Here is a 20048-nt window from a genome sequence, read left to right on the forward strand (position 1 = left end):
GAAGAAAAAGTAATTTTGGCTTTTCTGCATAAGATAAGAATTTAAGTAGATATTCCTGAAGATTTGGTTGTGCTTTATTAACAAACCTGGTATAGTTTCCTGCTATGAAGTTCCAAAGCATAATTAACAACATAGCCCAGTCTAGTGCAGAATTAACTGAGGTATTTGTGAGTTATGTAATAGAACAGTACTCTTTTAGTGCAAACAACAGCTTTTGAAACCATGCTCAATATGGTTAAATATTCATTCTATGAACACTCTTTTGACTTTTCACAGGAGATCTAAATGAGCTAGCAGAAGTAATCCACCATCATATCCCAGAAGCAAAATTAATTGAAAGCATTGGTCAAGAGCTCATTTATCTTTTGCCCAATAAAAATTTTAAACAACGATCTTATGCCAGTCTCTTCAGAGAACTGGAAGAAACATTGGATGACCTGGGACTCAGCAGTTTTGGAGTTTCAGACACACCACTTGAAGAGGTAACAGACAGATTAAAGTACCTGCTGACCTCACCATAAGCACCCAAAATGTTTACTGAGGCTATTCCTGTTCTTAAACAGTTAATTTCTAATTCCTAAAATTTCCTTCAAAATCAAGTCCTGTAAGCTGTGGCACATTCATAAAATCTTTGAGAAGGGCCTAGAGAAAGGATCCAGCCCTTAATTCATTGTAGCCTCGTGGAGCCAGACTCATTAGCCTGAAATGCATACTTTTTTTTTTTTTTTTTTTTTTTTTTGTATTTTTGTTCATTTATTTTCTGAGGTATTTCTTAAGAGAGCTGATTATTGATAATAATATGAAGTACTGAAAATATATCCAAATTTTCTTCTTTTATTTTGAAGTATGATGTATTGTGTTCTGAAGGTCAGGTTATTGTAGCTATTCTTTTCCTAACCAGAAAATGCATTTCTCTGTGGCAGGTTTTCCTAAAGGTGACAGCAGAAGCTGACCCTGAAATGCAAAAAACAGGTAGAGATCCACAAATCCATATTTGATTAACTGTTCTTGGGACTGCTTTTTATTCTGAGCACTTTATGAAGAGGAGTTTCAGAACTTTCAGTGTTTATGTGTTCTTGACAAAATAAATTCTGTCAGCAAATATCTGGTTTTAAGGCCTGGCATGATAGCTGAAAAATAAAGATTAGGTCAGCAGAAAGACTTCTATTTAGATTGGATGAGGTTCTTTATGCAAATAAAAGTAGAGTGTCAAGCACCCAGATGTCAATGGTTTTAGCAGTTGTATAAAAAGTAATTTGCTGACTATTAGTCCATAAACTACTTAGGTGATTAAACTGTTCATCCTGCTGAGTAAGAGGAGAATTAACCTATATGATGTCACTAAATACAACCACGATGCAACAGTTGTAATTAAAGCAATCTGGAGATAGGATATATATGGTTGGTAAAATCTGGACCTCATTAAAATGACTGTGCTACTTCATGTATGGAAGATAAAGTGTCTTCTCTGATGCTTCTCATCATAACGTAGGAGATGCTCAAGAAAATGGTTCTGCTCTTGCCAAAACTCCTACTGAGAACAAAACAGCTGAACAAGCAGCCCTGAAAACCAGTGACACCTCTCGAATGCCAGTAGGCAAACCAGGAGATCAAAATGAAGGCAAGGGGTCCCGACAGTATAAAGGCTTTCAGCTTGTACAGCAGCAGATCAAAGCACTGCTCATCAAACGCTTCCACCACGCCTCCCGCAGCCTCAAGGACTTCCTAGCACAGGTATTGACTAACTTGTGCTGTTCCAGGTTCTTTCCCACAACATTCTCAACACTGTCTTTCCAGCAATGATGGCCCTATGGAAAGCAATAGAGGTGCTGCAAATGGGTAACAGTGCAGTTATGATTCCAACTCTTTTGCCTCTTTTATTTCTTTCTGCGTGGAGTCTACCAACTGCACCAAGTTCATGATTCTATTACTATTAGCCCAGTGTTTTATTTTAATGTAATGCAGTTCTATGACAACCAGAATTTTAAGCAAAAGGGCTGGAAATTAATTGTTGATGTTCGGGAGTTAAACCAGAATGGATCTGAGTGCTCCCACTTTCCTTCCTTTGTTTACACGTATTATGGGGCGTGTACAATGTCAGTCTACAATGTTTATACAATAACCTAATGTGAATTTTTTCTGTTCCCTACAGGTTGTTCTCCCTGCTAGTTTTGTGTTGCTGTCTCTAGTACTTACAGTCATTATTCCTCCATTTGGAGAATATCCTGCCTTAACATTACACCCTTGGATCTATGGACAACAGTTTACTTTCTTCAGGTAAGAGCAACACTTAAAGTACATCTGTCACACATACACCTATGTCTCCCTAGAGTTTAACATCATGGGGCCCTGTCTCACTGCTTTTTTCTCATTCTGTGATGTAAGAAAAGATTCACTTCACTGGAATCAACAGATTTAAAATAGCTTGAAATTGGTGCAGCTGGAGAATACAACTGCTAGTACATCTACAAATAGTCTTTCAAATATCTTTTTAACTTCGGTATTCTCCTCTTCCCACCTCATTTCAGGACCTCAACACTTATAGTTACATATCCTATCTAACAGGAGATCCAGGTAAATGAAAATGCAGAATATGTTTTCCATCTTCTGCTGACTGATTATGACAGCACTGAGAGAATAGCAGTGAGGATTCAAGCCTTTTTTGAAGAATGCTGCAATTGGACTTTGTCAGAAGTCAGCTTTAGTATTAGGAGAAAAGAACCAAAGCCTTTCAACCATCTCAGAACATTCCGGGTTTTTACATAAATAAATAAAACAATTGAATGATCAGCACTTGAAGGGGGGCAGTTGGTACTGCCATATGGTTGTCCTCCTCTAGTTGCTATGTGTATTACAGTACAATAGTTGGAAAAAATATTTTATAAAGTCCTATCTTATTCCCTTAGCAATGAACGTCCTGGCAATGAGCAGATGGTCTCCCTTACTCATGCTTTCTTGAATAAACCAGGATTTGGAATTCGCTGTATGAAGAATCAGCCTCTTTTGTAAGTTGCTAGCTAATTTCTCTTGAATGAGATCCTAGCAGGATACTTCTAGTGGAACTCGAGTAGTGAAACAAGAATGTGCTTGCTTGACTGTTCACAAGAGCCAGTGCTTCAGATGTGTTGTTGGCTGTATCTAATATTGGGTCAAAAGTAACAAACAAGAAGCAAGATAACACTGCCACTGGACTAAGAATTATTCACAGTGCTCAATGTGACTGACTAGAAACCAGCTCATGCAGCTTGGTATTAAGAGTTAAGCAACCTTAAATTTATGTCAGTATGTCAGTAACCTCAGGCCCAGATCTTTACAGCTTCCCTGGCCCTTTCCATGTATCAGTCCCTTCTGGTTCTTCTAGTTCCCATTGGTGCGTTTGGAAGCAACAACTTTAGCAATCACTCAGATTGTGAAGTGGCAATAGGACAGTGTCTATGATTTGAAACTGTTCTCATTCTGAAGTGAAGGCAACGTTATCCGAGCTCCACCTTTTGTTGTCCTACCTGCTTACTCTGTGAGTCCTGCTTTGGAGCCATTTGTCACTGGCTTGCTATGCTTTGATATTTGTTCCCATTCTCCTGACACTTTCCCAGCCATGATATCCAGCAATTTGATCCTCCTGGTTGTCCTCTCTTCTTCTGTTCCTCTCCTCTACCCGATATAGCAGAAACAAAGTGGAAACTCTAAAATAAGAAAAGATACTGCATGAGAAAGGAAAATGATAGTTTCTTCACAAAGATATGTTCACTGCAGATTTCCAGTACTAAGGGATCAAACACAATCCCTTTGTTTCTTCACTGTCCTATCTGCAAGCTGAAGGCAGTAAACTTGGCAGAGATATGGGAGGAGATTATATTTATTCATGTGGACCAAATACTTTAAAATATTGTTCTTATTCAAAACTCACAGGATGAGAGCTGAGGGGGAATATCTGTTATGGGCATTGTGGTTTTGTAGATTTGTGAGTTCTTGTGGACTGTTATCTCTGCACAGCTAGAAGCTCTGTACCTGTCCACAGGAACTACCCATGCAATAACATGCCAACTGCCTGGAGCACACCTGCTGTCCATCCTAACCTAAGCAGCCTCCTGCTGAGCCAAGAGTGGAGCCCCGAAAATCCGTCACCTTCCTGCAAGTGCAGCACTCACAAGAAATTCACTATGCTGCCAGAATGCCCTGCAGGTGCAGGAGGCCTCCCACCACCACAGGTTGTGTCCTTGTGCCATAAATCTTTGTAGAAAAGTTTCATGGCAACTGCTGAAAAAGGGATCGGTGTCTAAGTACCTTGCCATACTAATATACATGGAAGGAGTCGAGTATATTCTTTTTCAAGAGAGCAAGACTTGCTGGAATTTGGAATTCAGTTTCAGAGGTATAGGAAGAGCTTGCCCATTTAAATTAATGTTGATTACTATTTTTCATCCAAACTGCAAACTTTTCATGTAGAAGAGAATCATAAAAAAATTGAATTATTTGTCCCATAATTTTAAAAAAATATTTTCTTTTGCCCCAGAGAACAGTTCTATTTAGAAGGTTGCCTTTCTTCAAAGGAGGGAAGGGTGGGAGAGAGAAAGAGAAAAGAAAAGAATGAAAAAAATGTCACAATTGGTTGGTTTTTTTTGACTGGAGCCTGAGTTGATTTGAAATTTCCTACTTTCAGATTGAAGAAAAAGCCTTGAGCAGCCCTGACCTTCATTGCAAAGACCTGTTTCAGTGTTGCATGCATCACAAACTTTTTGATTTCTTCTAAGGTCTTAGTAAAGTAAGGATGTTTAGGCTACAAATGACCCTCAAGTGATTGACCTACTCTCTGTCAGTGATACTATGAACCTGAGCATTTTCTCTGAACCAAAACGACTTTCTCTTCCTGACAAACACTTAAGAGCTTAAGACACTCTGAACTTCTTTGTGATTGATTAGGTTTTTGTTTCTTGCCAGAGAGTGCAACGCAGCACAGAAATTCTTCAAGATATGACCCACAGAAATATTTCAGATTTTCTGGTGAAAACATATCCCACTTTGATAAAAGGAAGGTAGGAATAAATCTCTATTTCTTTTTCGTATTTCGTATTTTGTACCTGGTGATTAAATTCTTATTTAATAATGACATAACACCTGATTTGTCACAGTATTATGTAGATTTGAGCACCATGTCCACATTTCTGATAGAGGACTAGAAGAGGCTGTTTTTAGGGGACTTAAATATTTTCAATTATAACTATTTGTATAATCAGGTTCTCCTTTATAGGCAGAGCTAAGTGTCAGTGCTGATGGAACGCCGTGTTAATGGTGACAAAAATGGTGCCTCTGCAGAGCTCTGGTGAGCTGCCTTGCAGAGATATTACCTTGTCTCCCTGAAGAACTGTAGCCACACTAGTGTGACTGTCTGCCTGAGTTAATTATCACTTGCTTCCCAGAAGTGCTAAAGAGCAGCCAAAGGACAGTGTTACAGGGATACATCCATTCTACTGATAGCTCCTCAGCTGACCTGCGTGGTAATTAGCTGTGCAGTGCCCATGGCCTGTTATCTCTGATTCAGGCCTTGCTACTTTTTCAGTTCCCAGCAGAGTTCCTGAAATTCCCTTTTTAGCTATGTGCTGACTGCCTTTGACTAATTCCCCTTAGCATGTGTCATAATTGCTCTAGATACATCTTTTAAAATCAATTAATTATGGATTAGAATAGCCCAGTATGTGTCACTTCAGGAATCTTTCTTATCTCTGTATGAGTTGAAGATGAATCATGTCAGAAAACAAATAGCCAAAAACACACTGCAAGGAATACCAAAAGTCCTGCCAACACCACAACTCAAAGTAATAACCAGCAGACGGGAGGTCTGCAAAGTATAGGAATTCAACTTTAAGTTTTATTTAAGCTTAGCATATCATTGACTTTGGTTCTGTGCATTGAGAGGGATTCTCTTTGTCTATTTCAGCTTGAAGAGTAAATACTGGGTCAATGAGCAGAGGTAAGGAAACAATTCACAGATTAAGGTAGTAAATAAAGGAACAATGTATTTAACCAGGGAGCCTCACAATGTTTCTGTAAATGGACAGGGGAATTGTGGCAGAAATTGTAAAACAAAGACATGGCTTCAGTGGGAAATAGGCTGGGGATCAGGAAGGGTCTTATAAAGACAAGAGATTGTATTAGTTTGAACTCCCTGCAGGAGATGAAGGCAAGAGGCTCACAATGGAGCTATCAGAGCTTTATTACCTGCAGGAGTCAAACCAATGGGCACCGTGTGGTGAAAAGGTTCGATACAATAATACAGTATACTGTGCTACTGCTGTGACACAGCTTTTTTAGTGCCACAGAAAAAATATAAACCCTCCAAAGAAGGGACCTGAGTGGGATGAAACCTAGACACCAGCCTATCAAATACAGAAGTAACAACCACAACTGCCTGCTCTGTACATGAGCAGAAGTTAGAAACCAGATTCCACTAGTTCTTTTCTTTAGGTAGAGACAGCAGCTAATCCCAGTGTGTGATATCTACTCTGCAGTTACTAAGCTTTGAAAGAAGCTGGTTAGCCTGAAGCACATACTTATTTCATTTTTCACCAGTGGTAGGATTTCACTTCAAAGATAGCAGCTGGATGACTGCCTTTCTTCACAGAATGTCTGCTTCATGTGCAAGCATTGCTTTCTATGGGATTAGACTTCAGTTCCTCTTGTACAGTAGTATTTATCATTATGTACTGGCTGGTACTGACATTGGTGAATATCTGCTCCTCTCAGAGCATCTGAAATTTCAGCTGAGGTCTGTGCTGTCCTTAGTCCTCCATGCTGTCTAAACCATTATATAGCAATTACCTTGATGTAAAGATTTTGTTTTGTAGAAATCACTGTTTTGTTTTCTCCAAATCTTCTCTCTAAATAATTTTCTTAGGATCCTGGCATCAGCCTCTCAGAAACTTATAGAGCTTCTATTATTTGTAGGTCCTAAAAAGACCTAATACAAATTGTTAAAAAAAGAGTAGAAATTGTTATATATTAAATATTTGATGTATAGAAATTAAACTTGCATTAAGTGGGGGTCTTTTTTAAGTGGTTTTTTTTTCCATTAACGTACAGTTATGGCTGTGTAGTATGAATTATTGATGATATGTTTCTCTTTACTAGATATGGAGGAATCTCTATAGGAGGAAGGCTTCCAGTCCTTCATGTTTCTGGAGATCAAATTGTCAATTTTTTAAGCGATCTTGGCCGAATGATGAATGTGACAGGAGTAAGCAAGACTTTTAATTTTGTTTGGTTGGGTTTTGTCGCCTTATTAAAGCATGGTTACTGCAGCATTTAGCTTTTTTGTTTTGTTTTAGGGACCAGCTTCACTGGCTGCTGCTAAAGAAATGCCTGATTTCCTTAAATACATGGAAACAGAAGATAATATTAAGGTATTTGCTGGCATTAGTCTGCTACCTCACAGTCTTTCTTGACATAGACTTCAAATTATGAGAATATTGCTGGTGGTATTCCCAGATGCAAGAAGAGTTGAAATGCTATACTTTAGAAATTGTATTAATGCTATATCCCATAATGTAGGTAATTCTTATTTATAATATTTCATATGTGAGATTCTTTAAAATCATGTTCTTAGTACTGCTTGCTGTCCTAAATACTTTGAGTGATACACTAAATCTTAAAATGTGCTTCTATAAAATCCCCTGACAGTAGTTGTCCAATACTTTTAAAAGCATAGTATGTGAGCTCCTCCTGCAGGACTGTGCCTAGGAACTATGTATTCCTGATGCTGGATTCACCCCTGCTAACAATGCCCACCAGAGCAGACAAAAGGCAGCCAAATTTTCTCCTGTAGTTCAGTGAAGACAGTAACTGACAAATTAATCTGTGATTTCTGGCTCTTTTAGGTGTGGTTTAACAATAAAGGCTGGCATGCTATGGTTAGTTTCCTCAATGTAGCCAATAATGCAATCCTCAGAGCTAACCTGAGGACTGGCCAAGACCCTGAGGAGCATGGGATCACTGCTATAAACCATCCTCTGAACCTCACCAAGGAGCAACTCTCTGAAGTCACTGTGTAAGTCTGCTTGTACTTGTGCTCTGCTTCTGGCTTTTACCACCCCTCTCCTGGCAACTTGCAACTTCCAGCATGCTCACACTCTGAGGAGAAAGTTCAATTGACAGAATGGGGGGGCCCTTCCCTGAAGTTTTATTCTAAGCAAGAATCTATTCATGTCTCGTTACATTCACATGAGATTTCATTCCCATCCCACACAGGAGCTATGACCATTGGATATACATTATTGCATGTTTCTATTGATTCCTAAGCATGAAGATTCTGCAATTTTTGTTCATGCTCCAAATCCAATACATTTACTTCTGAAATAAAACATGTATTAAAAAATGGAATGAGAACTTGTCCATAATTGACTACAGGTCAAGTAGTTAACAGCCCACTCTCTTGGTGCCCAGGACAGCATGCAGGTGGATTTTTCAATGGCATGTAGTAGGGTTGGTGCATTCCCAAATCTGAAAGTCATAATTTCTTGAAAAAGACATCCCTTAAAAGACAAGATTTTCCACTCTCCTATTAAGTTCATAATTCAATGAAACCAAAAACTTTGCATTATAGCACAAAGGCAAAAACTGTGCTTCATCTCACTGTCTCCAACTTGCCTTTTTAAGTTTCTCTTTTCTCTGCTTCCAGAGCACTTTGGCTATTGTGCCTAAATGTCTAGTTTGAGATATCCCACACAGGAAAGGCTATCAAACTGAAATATATAAAGCAAGTAAAAGATCAGGGAGTGGTGCCATATTTGTTAGCTACAGTCCTCAAAACATCTTGGAAAAATACACTAGCACATTTTGAAACTGGAGAAGTCTTCTACTTAAAAAACAGCCTTGCTACTTCTAGATCTTAAAGCACCCTCCAGAGTCCCCAAATGCTAATATAGTGTTGCATTGCATCCATTCCCTTGCTCACACTACCTTCTTGTGCTCTGTTGTAGACTGACCACTTCAGTGGATGCTGTTGTTGCCATCTGTGTGATTTTTGCCATGTCCTTTATACCAGCCAGTTTTGTTTTATACCTGATCCAAGAACGTGTAACAAAAGCCAAACATCTCCAGTTTGTCAGTGGTGTGAGCCCTGTTACCTACTGGCTAACTAACTTCATGTGGGACATAGTGAGTAACTGCAGGTCTGACTGACAACCTCTGCTACCCTGGGTGTGCATGATCTGAGGGCAAATCAGTGAATCAAGTGAAGGTGATTTTAAGCATTGCAAAGCATTCATTTCTCTGAAGTGTTTCTCAGAGACCATGCTAAGGATCTGGCCTCTGAACCAATTACAGATGTAGAAATTAATTCAGGTGCACAACTCAGTCACCTAATGAAGCTGTATTTTTTATAGTCTTAAGATTTCTAGCCATTAAAATTGAATATATATAATGAAGTACAACTTACCACAGCAGGGAAAAGCCTCATTGCCCGGTTGCTCCTGTCCTCTAGAAGACCCAAAACACATTTTAAGATGTTCAAGAAACCTAAGTGGGAAAGATTAACAGCCTGCTGGAACACTATCTAGAGGCCTGACAAAATAGTGTGTCTTAAATGACATATTCATTTAGGTCACTGTATCATAGTCAGTGTGATTCCAAAAAGATTTATACCACAGGTGCAGACTTGCTTAGATAGGGCTCAGCTTCCCTCCAGCCACTTTTTCATAAAAGAGAAAATTCTTTGGCATAACAAGGGCTGGTTCTCTGGCCATGCTTTCGCAAGCAAGAAAGTCGCCAAGGAATTATGCAGTAAGAAAGGCATGAACATGGAATTGAAAAAATTTAAAAGAAAATCAATAATTGAAAAGCCCAGAACTCTTCAGGATTTGGAAGGTGTTCTCCCAGGAGAAGATAAAACAAAGCATTATTTTAGTAAATGAGGGAAAGAAGCAGGTCCCAGAGTTCTTGTTCCCTGCTGTTCACAGCAGCTTCCTTGACAGGAATTCTGCTTGGCTGTTGCCCTTGACAGCATGATGCAAAGGCATGAAGTGATGTTAGCAGTTCAGGGAAATGCTGCCTTCCATGCTGCATGGGGAATTCCAGGCATTGCAGTAGAGTAATGCTGCTAGTACTGAACAGGTGAAGGGAGCAGTGGGCAAGCATACTCACACTTTGGCCTCTTCTCAGGAATGTGGCTCAAGTGACTAGCTCTGCCATCCTTACACAGCCTTTGTTTGCATCACTAGAAACTGTACTTCCCTTGCATGGCCACTTTTTTGGGGAAGCCTGGCAGCCAGACTATGAAATAATGGATTCACAAATCATAATCTAAGAAACAACAATGTATGTTATATTTTTGATGATCGGTCTGATAAAAGATGTCTTAGGAATATGTTTAGTACTAAGCCCCTCATTTCCAGGGACCTGTTGATCCAAAAAATTCAGTGTGACTAGTCTAACTCAAATTCTGATGTTCCTCAATATAAACTCCTTTTGGAATGATGTGTAGGATCTGGATATGCTTGCAGCCCTTCTCAGGTCTCACACATTGATCTTCCCCCTGTGCTGTGGCAGGTGAATTATTCACTGAGTGCTGGGATGGTTGTGGCTATATTTGCTGGATTCAAGAAGAAAGCATACGCCTCCCCAACCAATCTCCCTGCGCTCGTTGCCTTGCTGCTCCTCTATGGGTGAGTGCCCAAGGTTATTGCTGCAGGTGGGCCCTGTATTTCACATGGAAATGATTTCATGTTGCTGAGCTCGGGACTTAGTGGAACCCAGCTTTGAAGAATAGAACTGGGTGGATCTAAGACAGGTTAAAACTAGATTCTTCTATGGGATATTTACATACTCTCTCTGGCTACATGCTGCAAAAGAGATTCTTTTGTCACTGCCTGCCTTGCATTTTTAAGCATCAGATGTGACCCATACAGGAAAATATATTTGTTCAGTTTGCTGATTTCTTCCTTGTACTTTGTGCAGGAATTTAGTGGTTGTTCATTTACTGCATTCACAGTCTTTCAGCATTCAACATTTCTTTGTTTCTTCTTGGTGTACAATTCATTTAAATGTGCAAAGATACCTGGGGTGATAGCAACCTTGCTAGCATTAAGCTTTCTCAATTTCAGCAATGTCTTACGCCCTGCATTTTAATAGCAAAAAACGACTAAGCAGAAAAAAATCTTATGTAGTAACCAGGGAGAAAATACTGTGGTGGGTTGGGAGTTGGTTACACCATTTTGTTATACTTGAGATGAGAAGAAAGCTTAAATTTGTGTTTTCTTTAGGCCAACTGACATGAGAATACTGAGGATTTATCATAGTTTTTTTTCTGTTTCTTGCATGGCAGATGGGCAGTAATTCCCATGATGTACCCTGCTTCTTCTTTCTTCAGTATCCCCAGCACTGCTTATGTTGCATTGTCTTGCATTAATCTCTTTGTGGGAATCAACAGCAGTGCCATTACATTTATCCTGGAATTATTTGAAAATAATCCAGTAAGTAATGTTTTGTAATTTTGCTGGATGCCAGGCACCTCCAAAGCCTCTGTCTCGCTCCTCTCCACTGCTGGACAGGGGAGAGAAATATAATGAAGGCTTCATGAGTTAAGGACTGGGAGAAATCAGTCACCAAATACCATCACAGGCAAATATTAGAGATATTAGTTGAATTTATTGTTTTAAATAGTCTGTTTTCTCTCTTAAGAAAACAGAACATCCAGTTTCTCTGACACGACAAAGAACTTTTCAATTACATTGCTATGTTTTTTTAAACAGGTCTGGTTTAAACAGCTTATGTTGTTTCTGTTTCTTACAGTCCTTACTGAAGTTTAATAAAACATTGAAAAATGTACTGCTTGTCCTCCCACATTTTTGTTTGGGCCGTGGACTCATCGACTTGGCCATGAACCAAGCTGTGACTGAAGTATATGCGAGGTTTGGTAAGTAAAGCCAATAAGAAAAAGTTATGGCAGTGTCACATGTCTTGACCTTGGATGAGATGTTTGGAAGGATTAACTCAGAAATTAGTAGATTTTTCACCTTTTCCTTCATCAGATGGATGAGAAGTATCAAAGTTCACCTTCTCTGAAGGAATCACAGCCTCTGATAGTTCTGCCAGAACTCTGTGGCCCAACCAGTAGTCTGCATTGGAAATGAAGCCATTTTTTCAGTGTCAGACTCTGGTGTCTTTTTATCCTTTGATTGGAAGACCCTAAATCACCTCAGGAGGATGTATTTTTTCATTTCATTTGAATACCTCAGCTAATGTTTAAAGTGGCTGTTGTTCTTCAAATGCATTCTCTTGGGATATGTTTGTCTTTGATATCAGACAACTTATTAAAAGAATGGTCCTATAACAGAACTCCTCTGGTTTAATTCAGCAAATGTGTGTCTTTTCACATAATCCATGCAAGTTTTGTGTAATGATATCCAAATTAGTGTGTATTCAGAGAGATTATTTTTACTCCTATGCAGCAACTGAGCTTGGAAGGCATTTTGTTAAGACTTTTTATAAGACTGGAAAATTAAAACTATTGCTTGATCATGAGCAAATAAAGTACAGTAATTCACTATGATTAGGCTTTTTGTTCTGAGGAGTAGTGGGGTTTTTCAGCAGTATTTCACATTCCTTTTTGGTGCTCTTCCTCCAAAGGTGAGGAGCATATTTCTGATCCCTTTCAGTGGGACTTTGTTGGAAAGAACCTGGTTGCCATGGCTCTTCAAGGAGTTGTGTTCTTCTTTCTGAATCTCTTTATGCAGCACCGTTTGTTCTCCACAAGATGGTATGTCTGGAAGTTCTATTAATGTTCCTTATTAAAAAGATTACTATCTTTGTTATTCTCTATGTTCCTTTTTTCTTCTTTTTGTTCTTAATTTTTCTCTAAATTTGTGGATTTTTTTGTTCTCTATTTACTTACCCAATCTTATCTGAATTTATTGATATCCTGATCCAAGAAAGCATTTACAAATCTGCATTATCTTAAGAGGATTTAAGAATATTTTATTAAAGAAATTAGTTTTATTGAATTAAGATTTTAATGTAATTTTTTTAATTGAAGACAACACTGTAGTAGTGAGATTATAAAAATACCTGGAAGGTTTGTAGTGTTCTCAGTCAGCCTAGGTACTAGCTAGTACTATGTGCTACTAGCCTGGCATCCCAAGACAGCAGTTCTAGTCTGTGGCACAGGACAGCTGTATCCTGGACACTGTTGTGAACTTCCCCTCTCTGCTTTGCCAATGTGCCTCTCCCTTGATGGAAAGAGCTACCTACCAACTGTGAGTGGGTCATTCACTTCTGTTCAAGATTGCCAACAAGATTACTAATTGGTGCAAATATTATAAAAATACTGCCTTGTTGAGAGATCTACTCAAAACTTCTAAGGACCATCACTTGCTACTAGAGTAGCCAAATAGTGAAAGCTGTGGCTAAGGGGCAAGTTATTCTCATATCAGTGACTGACAAGGCATGTTCTTTTGAGCAAGCCATTTTTCGTCCTTTTTAGTGTCTACAGATTAACTTTAAAGGTCAGGGTTTCTCCCAACAGCAGGAGTACTCCAGCCAATTGTGAAGTTTAAACCCCACTGATTCCACCAGTCACATTTTCGGCAGCAGATTAGCCATTGTTTTACACTGTTGTTCTAACTGAACCCAGGACAACCCAGTATCTTGGGTTTTTCTAGGTTTGCTGAGACTGCCATGTCACCTATTATTAATGAAGATGAGGATGTTGCAGAAGAAAGAAAAAGAATTATGAATGGAGGAAACAAAACAGATATCTTACAATTACAAGAACTGACCAAGGTAATATTTTGAGAAGAGTGAAAAAAAAAATTTACTCATGTATCAGTTCTAAAGTTGCCTCATCCCAATAGCATTAAACTAAACTAAAAATTCTGATGATTTTAATTTCTGTAGATGTCTTGAAATAGGAACTTCCCTTTTTTTTTCCTCCCCCCATCAATATAGATTTATGCAGGTCGACGCAAGCCTGCAGTGGACAGACTCTGTGTTGGCATCCGTCCTGGAGAGGTAGGTTGTTCAATAACACTGGATTACATTCCATGGATCAGCTCAGATTTTATGTCCCCACTGATTTACAAGTTGGAAATATTAAAGAATATGATAAATTTTGCAATTTAGTGCTTTGGCCTTTTGGGAGTGAATGGTGCTGGCAAAACAACAACATTCAAAATGCTGACTGGAGATACTGATGTGACATCTGGAGATGCTATAGTGGCTGGCAGTAGGTAAGTACCGTAAAAAAAACCCTGTGACACTCCATTTACCAGCATAGAACTGTCCAGATCACACACTCAGTGATCCAGCAGCTCTATGGCACTGAGATCACAAGTAACATACAATTGCATTTGATACCTTTAACACTTGTAAAATCTGTGGGTAAGTTGTAGTAATGCTAACAGTGGGACAAGGCAATAATATCTAGTGGCAAGAGCTCCCAAACGTAAGATAATCCCTCCAACAGGGTCCTTTGATCTGAGCTTCGGGATTTTTCTCTGGCTGTTTCCAACATCATTGTTTACACAGTGCTGGCATAATGTCATAAGTTATTACAGTGTGATCTAGTATGCACTTATGTTGCTTTACTTCCAGGTTGTGTGCCTTGGCTTGTTAGGTGTAGTTGGGATTTGATTCTTTGTCCATTGATGTGATTTGAACAATAACTCTTTTGTTGCCAGGACATGGTCCTGCTCAGCCTGTTCTAGGTGACTCTGCCCAGGCAGGGTCAGTGGACAAGATAACCTCCAGAGCCCCCTTCCAACCACATCCATTCTGTGATCTTGTACTTTTCCTACTACCATTGACGTATTAGCCTTGTGTCCTGCCTGTCTGTTGCTAGTGACCATTTTTTGAGCTGAAATAACTGCTTCTTTTTTTTCTAGATACAAACACTGTTTTAAAAATAAATAAATAAACCTAAGTGGCTGTTTAAAGAACTTCTCGTTAAGTTAGTCTATACTTTAACAAAAAAATGGGTGAAGGAAAACAGGCTTACACTCTTAACCAGGACTGAGCTGACTTAAGACAACAATATACTCCTTGCTCTTATGAACAGACAGATATTTTTGTAGCATGTTTTATCAGGAAGAATTAATTCTCCTCTTACAAGAGTTGTTGCCCCAGAAAACAAGGATTTTATTCAAAGTTTTCTTCACTGTCTTAGAGCTATTATTACAGAACTACAACTCTTTTCTTTGTTTCTCCAGTATATTGACCAACATTTCTGATGTCCATCAAAACATGGGATACTGCCCTCAGTTTGATGCCATTGATGACCTGCTCACAGGACGAGAACACCTGTATTTATATGCACGCTTGCGGGGGGTTCCAGCAGAAGAAATCGAGAGGGTAAAGTACTCTTTCTTTTGATAATTACAGTGATATTTGGGATTATTAATGGTGCTCTTATCATGCTAAGAGCCAGAATTTCCAAAGTGTGCTCATTATTCTGTTAATTGAAGTCCTGGGTGTGGTTCCTGTCATTTGGACAGTTGAATAACAAGACCACACTATCAAATGCAGGTTCCCAGGTATTAATGGTAGTTGCAAATCTGTGGCACCAACAGTGGAAGGCTAAAGATACAATTGTTGTGGCTCAGAATGGCACTGGTTGCTGTTTTGCTCTTGCCTTTAAAGTTGTGTATGTATAAGGAAGAAAACATGAAGAAGATCCCAGAAGAAAATAATTTAAATTCTTGCACAGATGGAAGTCTACAGCTGAGGCTGCTTTATGGCTTTCCCTCACCTAGTCAGAATGCCTCTCATCATCATCATAAATACTTTGTACTTCCCTGGCCCAGTTCCAAAATGAATGTGCTAAATCCCAGGGGACTGTCATGTTTCTACCAGAAATGTATCAGCAATCCTGTCTGTCTGCAGTTACTGCTGTGTGAAACAGATGGTTTTTCTCACAGGTTGCTGAGTGGGGCATCCAGAAGCTGGGACTCCCTATGTACGCAGACCACCTGGCAGGGACCTACAGCGGTGGCAACAAGCGCAAGCTCTCCACTGCCATTGCCCTGATAGGCTGCCCACCACTCGTCTTGCTAGTAAGTGTCATGGAAACACGGCCCTGGCCAGTTCAATATTACATCTCATAGCACCACATGCTAAAGAGCTACAAAGTCATTGAAAACTCCTTTCTGCCCTCAACTTACAGCTATTTCAATGAAATTTTGAATTAATTTCAAATGTAGTCTGGGATGTGTAACTATATTTCTAATGGACCCCAAGTGATTATAAAAGAAAGATCTTCAAAAAAGAATGTGTTGAGATAAAATCTATAATCCAGAAAAATCTGAATTTAAACTGTTGTTCAGTTTCAGTCTGCCTTTTCTTGTCAAAGTGTAGCCAGTGATGTAAAAGATGGTCTTCCAACATATCCACCTGGCTGTTTTATCCAGCAGAACAAAGGAAGATGCCTAACCTTTTTCAGCCTTTAATATCTTTGGAATAAATTATACAAAATTTATACTAAACTATACAAATGCTGAAATGTAGTTCTTGCCAAATAAAATAAGTGATTAAATCACTGCATATCTAAAGGGAAATTCAGCATGAAATTACTACAGAAATTCTTTATTTAGATTATATTCTACCACCTTAATTTGTATGTCTGTGACTTTTAGACACACTCACTTTTACTTTGTGAAGTTTTTTAATACATATTAATAGCCTAGTTCCTTGTACCATTTAATATGCCTTTACATGTATTCTGCCTGTAGTAAACAGTCAGATAAAATGTTTTCTCATAATTTCTTAAGACAAGATGTTCAATGAAAAATTTTCTATCCTAATTTTGTTTACATTTTTTGTTACTTACTGGGTTAGCTGACTTATGTAGGATCAAATCCTTAGGTAGTGTAAATCAGAATGACTTCACAGATTTCTTGAACTGAACAATGTCCTATATGTTTATGCAAGTCAGACGACCTGGTGAGAGCTCACTGTTGCCCAGAAAAGGCAATCCCTTCCCTGTAGCTGTGCCCCACACAGACAGCTCTGTATTCCTACCTGCAGTCCATGATCATGTTTCCTTTCTGCTTTGTGACAAGGAGTCCATTGGTACCCACTCACTCCTATGCTTCTCAAGGACTATGTGCTTTCTCAAGGCACAGATTACTGTAGAGAAACAATCACACACTATGGTCCAAAAAATGACCTGATTCCAAATAGATTTTCCCTGTTTTATCTGACTCTGATTGCCTTAACATTTCCATTACAGGATGAACCAACCACAGGGATGGACCCTCAGTCCCGGCGCCTCCTGTGGGACTCTATTGTTGGTGTGCTCAGAGATGGGCGAGCGGTGGTGCTAACCTCACACAGGTAAAAACACTTCAAACTCAGACTTTGAAAGCAGCTGAAGTACATCTGTTGGCTTTTATCTCAAATATCTCTTCTCTGTTTTGAAAGTATGGAAGAATGTGAAGCCCTCTGTACTCGTTTAGCCATCATGGTACAAGGTACCTTCAAATGCCTAGGCACAATTCAGGAGCTAAAATACAAGTAAGTAGAATATTTTTATAGTGGTTTTCAATGGGAAAATTTAGTGTATGTGACATGTACTATTCTTAATATAAGCAATTCAATGGTTAACCACACCTATTTCTGGACGCAGCTCTGTTGTATATTAGACAATCTGACGAGATCTCATTCCAAGTCTATTATGCTACATACCACTTCTGCAAGGCAAATACAGGGGCTTCCTAAAAAGCTGGATCTTATGCAATATCTTTCAGATACTGCTATTGTTTTCCTAGCTGCAGAAAACTAATTTCCTTCCTGAATGATGAAACAACCTCTTCAGCCATTTCCTAAATCCACTTGTCCTTCCCAGGTTTGGAGATGGCTACATTGTCACTCTGAAAATCAAAGCTCCAAAGTCTGGGCTGCCTCCAGATCCTGCTCCTGCTGAGAAATTCATACGCATCAACTTCCCAGGGAGTTTCCAGAGAGAAAAACACTACAACATGCTGCAGTATCAGATTTGCTCTTCCTCTCTGGCTAAGATTTTTCGATTAATAATCTCCAATAAGGAAAATTTGCATATTGAAGAATATTCTGTGTCTCAAACAACATTAGATCAGGTGAGTAAAAAGTAAAACATCAAGTAAAAGTAAAAACAGACAAAGCTTGTCTGGTGAGAATTAGGCAACATAATGGGGATGTATCCAAATAACTGAAGGACCAAATTGTTTAGAGAATTATCTCACACCTCTTTCTCAGGCAAGATTCCCAGGCCTCTCATCAAGGAGGGTGTATCAGTATGAATCAGTAACTTATTCCCTGTGTAAATAGGTGCCCTGTGAAAGCTGGTAAGACAGCATTTCCCATATGACAGAATTCACAAAACCCATTCCTTCAGGAGGAACAGTCTGAGCAAGGTCAGCAATGTGGAATGAGACTGAGCTGAGAATAACGTTTTATTCTAAATAAGAGGTTTGGACTGTGTTTTGTCAAAGATACTGTGAGAAACAATTAGACACACAAAACCAAGGAAGTCTATTGGATGTTTTGAAAACATGCATTTGCCAGAGGGTATCGGCCCCATCTGTCTGCTCTCCTAAGTAACAAAGGGTCCACATATGTAAAGCTGGTTTTGGTGGGATTGCTAGAGAGGCATTCCTGGCTGCCTTTCAGCTTCCTACTAAAATACTCTGTCTCCTCTTTCCTATCACAACCAAATTCGTGCTGTGCAAACCATGCAAACCTGGCTGAAGCCATTTCTTCCTTAAGAAAAAGTAGGATTTTACTTGCAAGCAAGTGCATCCAAAGGAAGGAAGTTGCAAGGAAGTTTATGAAAATAAAGGAGGAACTCATGATCTCAGCTGATAATGCAGTGTCTCAGTTCAGTTGATGTCTGTGGATTGCCCTTTCTGTCTGTTTCCTGCAGAGCAGTCATTCCACTAACTCCTCCCAGTTGAAGACATGGTGACATTTTCTGCTTTCCTCACACAGGTTTTTGTGAACTTTGCTAAACAGCAGATGGAGGATGAGGAAATTCCTTTGCATCCGCGTGCAGCTGGAGGCAGCCGAGAAGCCAGGGTGTCCCCAGCTCTGCATCAGCAGGCAGTTGCATAGACTGCTCCTGCAGCCTGCAGGCTTAGTGTGTGCACAGTGCAGGCAGGCATGTGCCATACCAGAGCAGAGCAAGGGGAAAACGAAGGTTTGCGCACTCAGTATTACACTGATTTTTTTGCACCTTTCTGAGCACTGTGCTCTCAACAACAACAGCCCTATCAACAGACAACTTCTACTGCTCTACCAGTAACACTACATAGTGAAAGTGTCAAAGGAAAGGCAGGTCCTTGCTATAGAATAAAATCTTCCTCTAACATAAAGTCCATCATAAGATACAAGAAGAGGAGTCTCATTCCTCCTTGTTGACATATAAATAACATCAAAGATGGATTCTCTAGCTGGCACTTTCAAGCTGGCGGGTTTTTCTTCTTTAACCCTTACGCTAACTGCTGTGAGTCAGCAGACAGATCCCAAGGCTGAGAGCACTGCCCAGCTTAGAAGCAGATTCCTGCTGTGCTGAGTGCACGGGACTATCAAGGTCAGACAGTGCTGGCTGATGGGGCTAGTCCTGGGGGATTGCTTCACTGTCTCACCAGGCTGCCAGTGAAAACAGACGGTTGTCTCAGCAAGAATGGAAAGAATTAATTCAGAGCTCAGACCCAGACAAGAAACTTGCTCTTAAAAAAATATTAATTAAAATGATCTCATACTCATCTTCAAGCTGCCTCAAAGAGAGGCCAAATGTCAAAATGAAGATTAAAAAGAAAGAGAGTATGACCAAATCTGCCAAAAGTTTTGTTTTCTTGCAGAGACATGGAAAGGTCTCTTTGTTACTAAACAGGATCAATTTTTTCTTCTTTCCTGCGACTGGACATTAAGTGGGTGCAAGGTGTGAATAGGGTATGTGCTTTCTACCTCCTCAGAAGGAAAACTTCAACCTGCTTGTACTCCACACTGCACTCAGTGGGAAATCATTTGACATTTAGTTCTTTTTTTCTGGTTAACAGTTTAACTAGTGGAAAAACAACACTGAAAAC

General features: G+C 39.4%; 1 protein-coding gene across 1 annotated transcript in view; it reads left to right on the forward strand.

The window, feature by feature from the left end:
• ABCA4 (ATP binding cassette subfamily A member 4) overlaps nucleotides 1-19071 on the forward strand; it is a 59945-nt gene extending 40874 nt beyond the window's left edge. Inside the window, exons 25-49 of the mRNA XM_054285760.1 lie at nucleotides 277-482; nucleotides 924-972; nucleotides 1493-1734; nucleotides 2153-2277; nucleotides 2907-3005; nucleotides 4019-4208; nucleotides 4939-5033; nucleotides 5936-5968; nucleotides 7126-7231; nucleotides 7323-7397; nucleotides 7872-8041; nucleotides 8973-9150; nucleotides 10540-10655; nucleotides 11315-11462; nucleotides 11782-11905; nucleotides 12619-12748; nucleotides 13650-13770; nucleotides 13936-13998; nucleotides 14110-14216; nucleotides 15195-15336; nucleotides 15903-16037; nucleotides 17213-17316; nucleotides 17404-17496; nucleotides 17828-18077; nucleotides 18949-19071. Of these exons, the coding sequence (XP_054141735.1) occupies nucleotides 277-482; nucleotides 924-972; nucleotides 1493-1734; nucleotides 2153-2277; nucleotides 2907-3005; nucleotides 4019-4208; nucleotides 4939-5033; nucleotides 5936-5968; nucleotides 7126-7231; nucleotides 7323-7397; nucleotides 7872-8041; nucleotides 8973-9150; nucleotides 10540-10655; nucleotides 11315-11462; nucleotides 11782-11905; nucleotides 12619-12748; nucleotides 13650-13770; nucleotides 13936-13998; nucleotides 14110-14216; nucleotides 15195-15336; nucleotides 15903-16037; nucleotides 17213-17316; nucleotides 17404-17496; nucleotides 17828-18077; nucleotides 18949-19071 (3224 nt within the window). The remainder of the gene's footprint in view (nucleotides 1-276; nucleotides 483-923; nucleotides 973-1492; nucleotides 1735-2152; nucleotides 2278-2906; nucleotides 3006-4018; nucleotides 4209-4938; nucleotides 5034-5935; nucleotides 5969-7125; nucleotides 7232-7322; nucleotides 7398-7871; nucleotides 8042-8972; nucleotides 9151-10539; nucleotides 10656-11314; nucleotides 11463-11781; nucleotides 11906-12618; nucleotides 12749-13649; nucleotides 13771-13935; nucleotides 13999-14109; nucleotides 14217-15194; nucleotides 15337-15902; nucleotides 16038-17212; nucleotides 17317-17403; nucleotides 17497-17827; nucleotides 18078-18948) is intronic.
• Nucleotides 19072-20048: the final 977 nt, after the last annotated feature.

Source organism: Melozone crissalis, unplaced genomic scaffold (assembly GCF_028551555.1).
Source record: "Melozone crissalis strain CALT ecotype California unplaced genomic scaffold, PUWL_Pcris_2 ptg000045l_1, whole genome shotgun sequence".
NCBI lineage: Eukaryota > Metazoa > Chordata > Aves > Passeriformes > Passerellidae > Melozone > Melozone crissalis.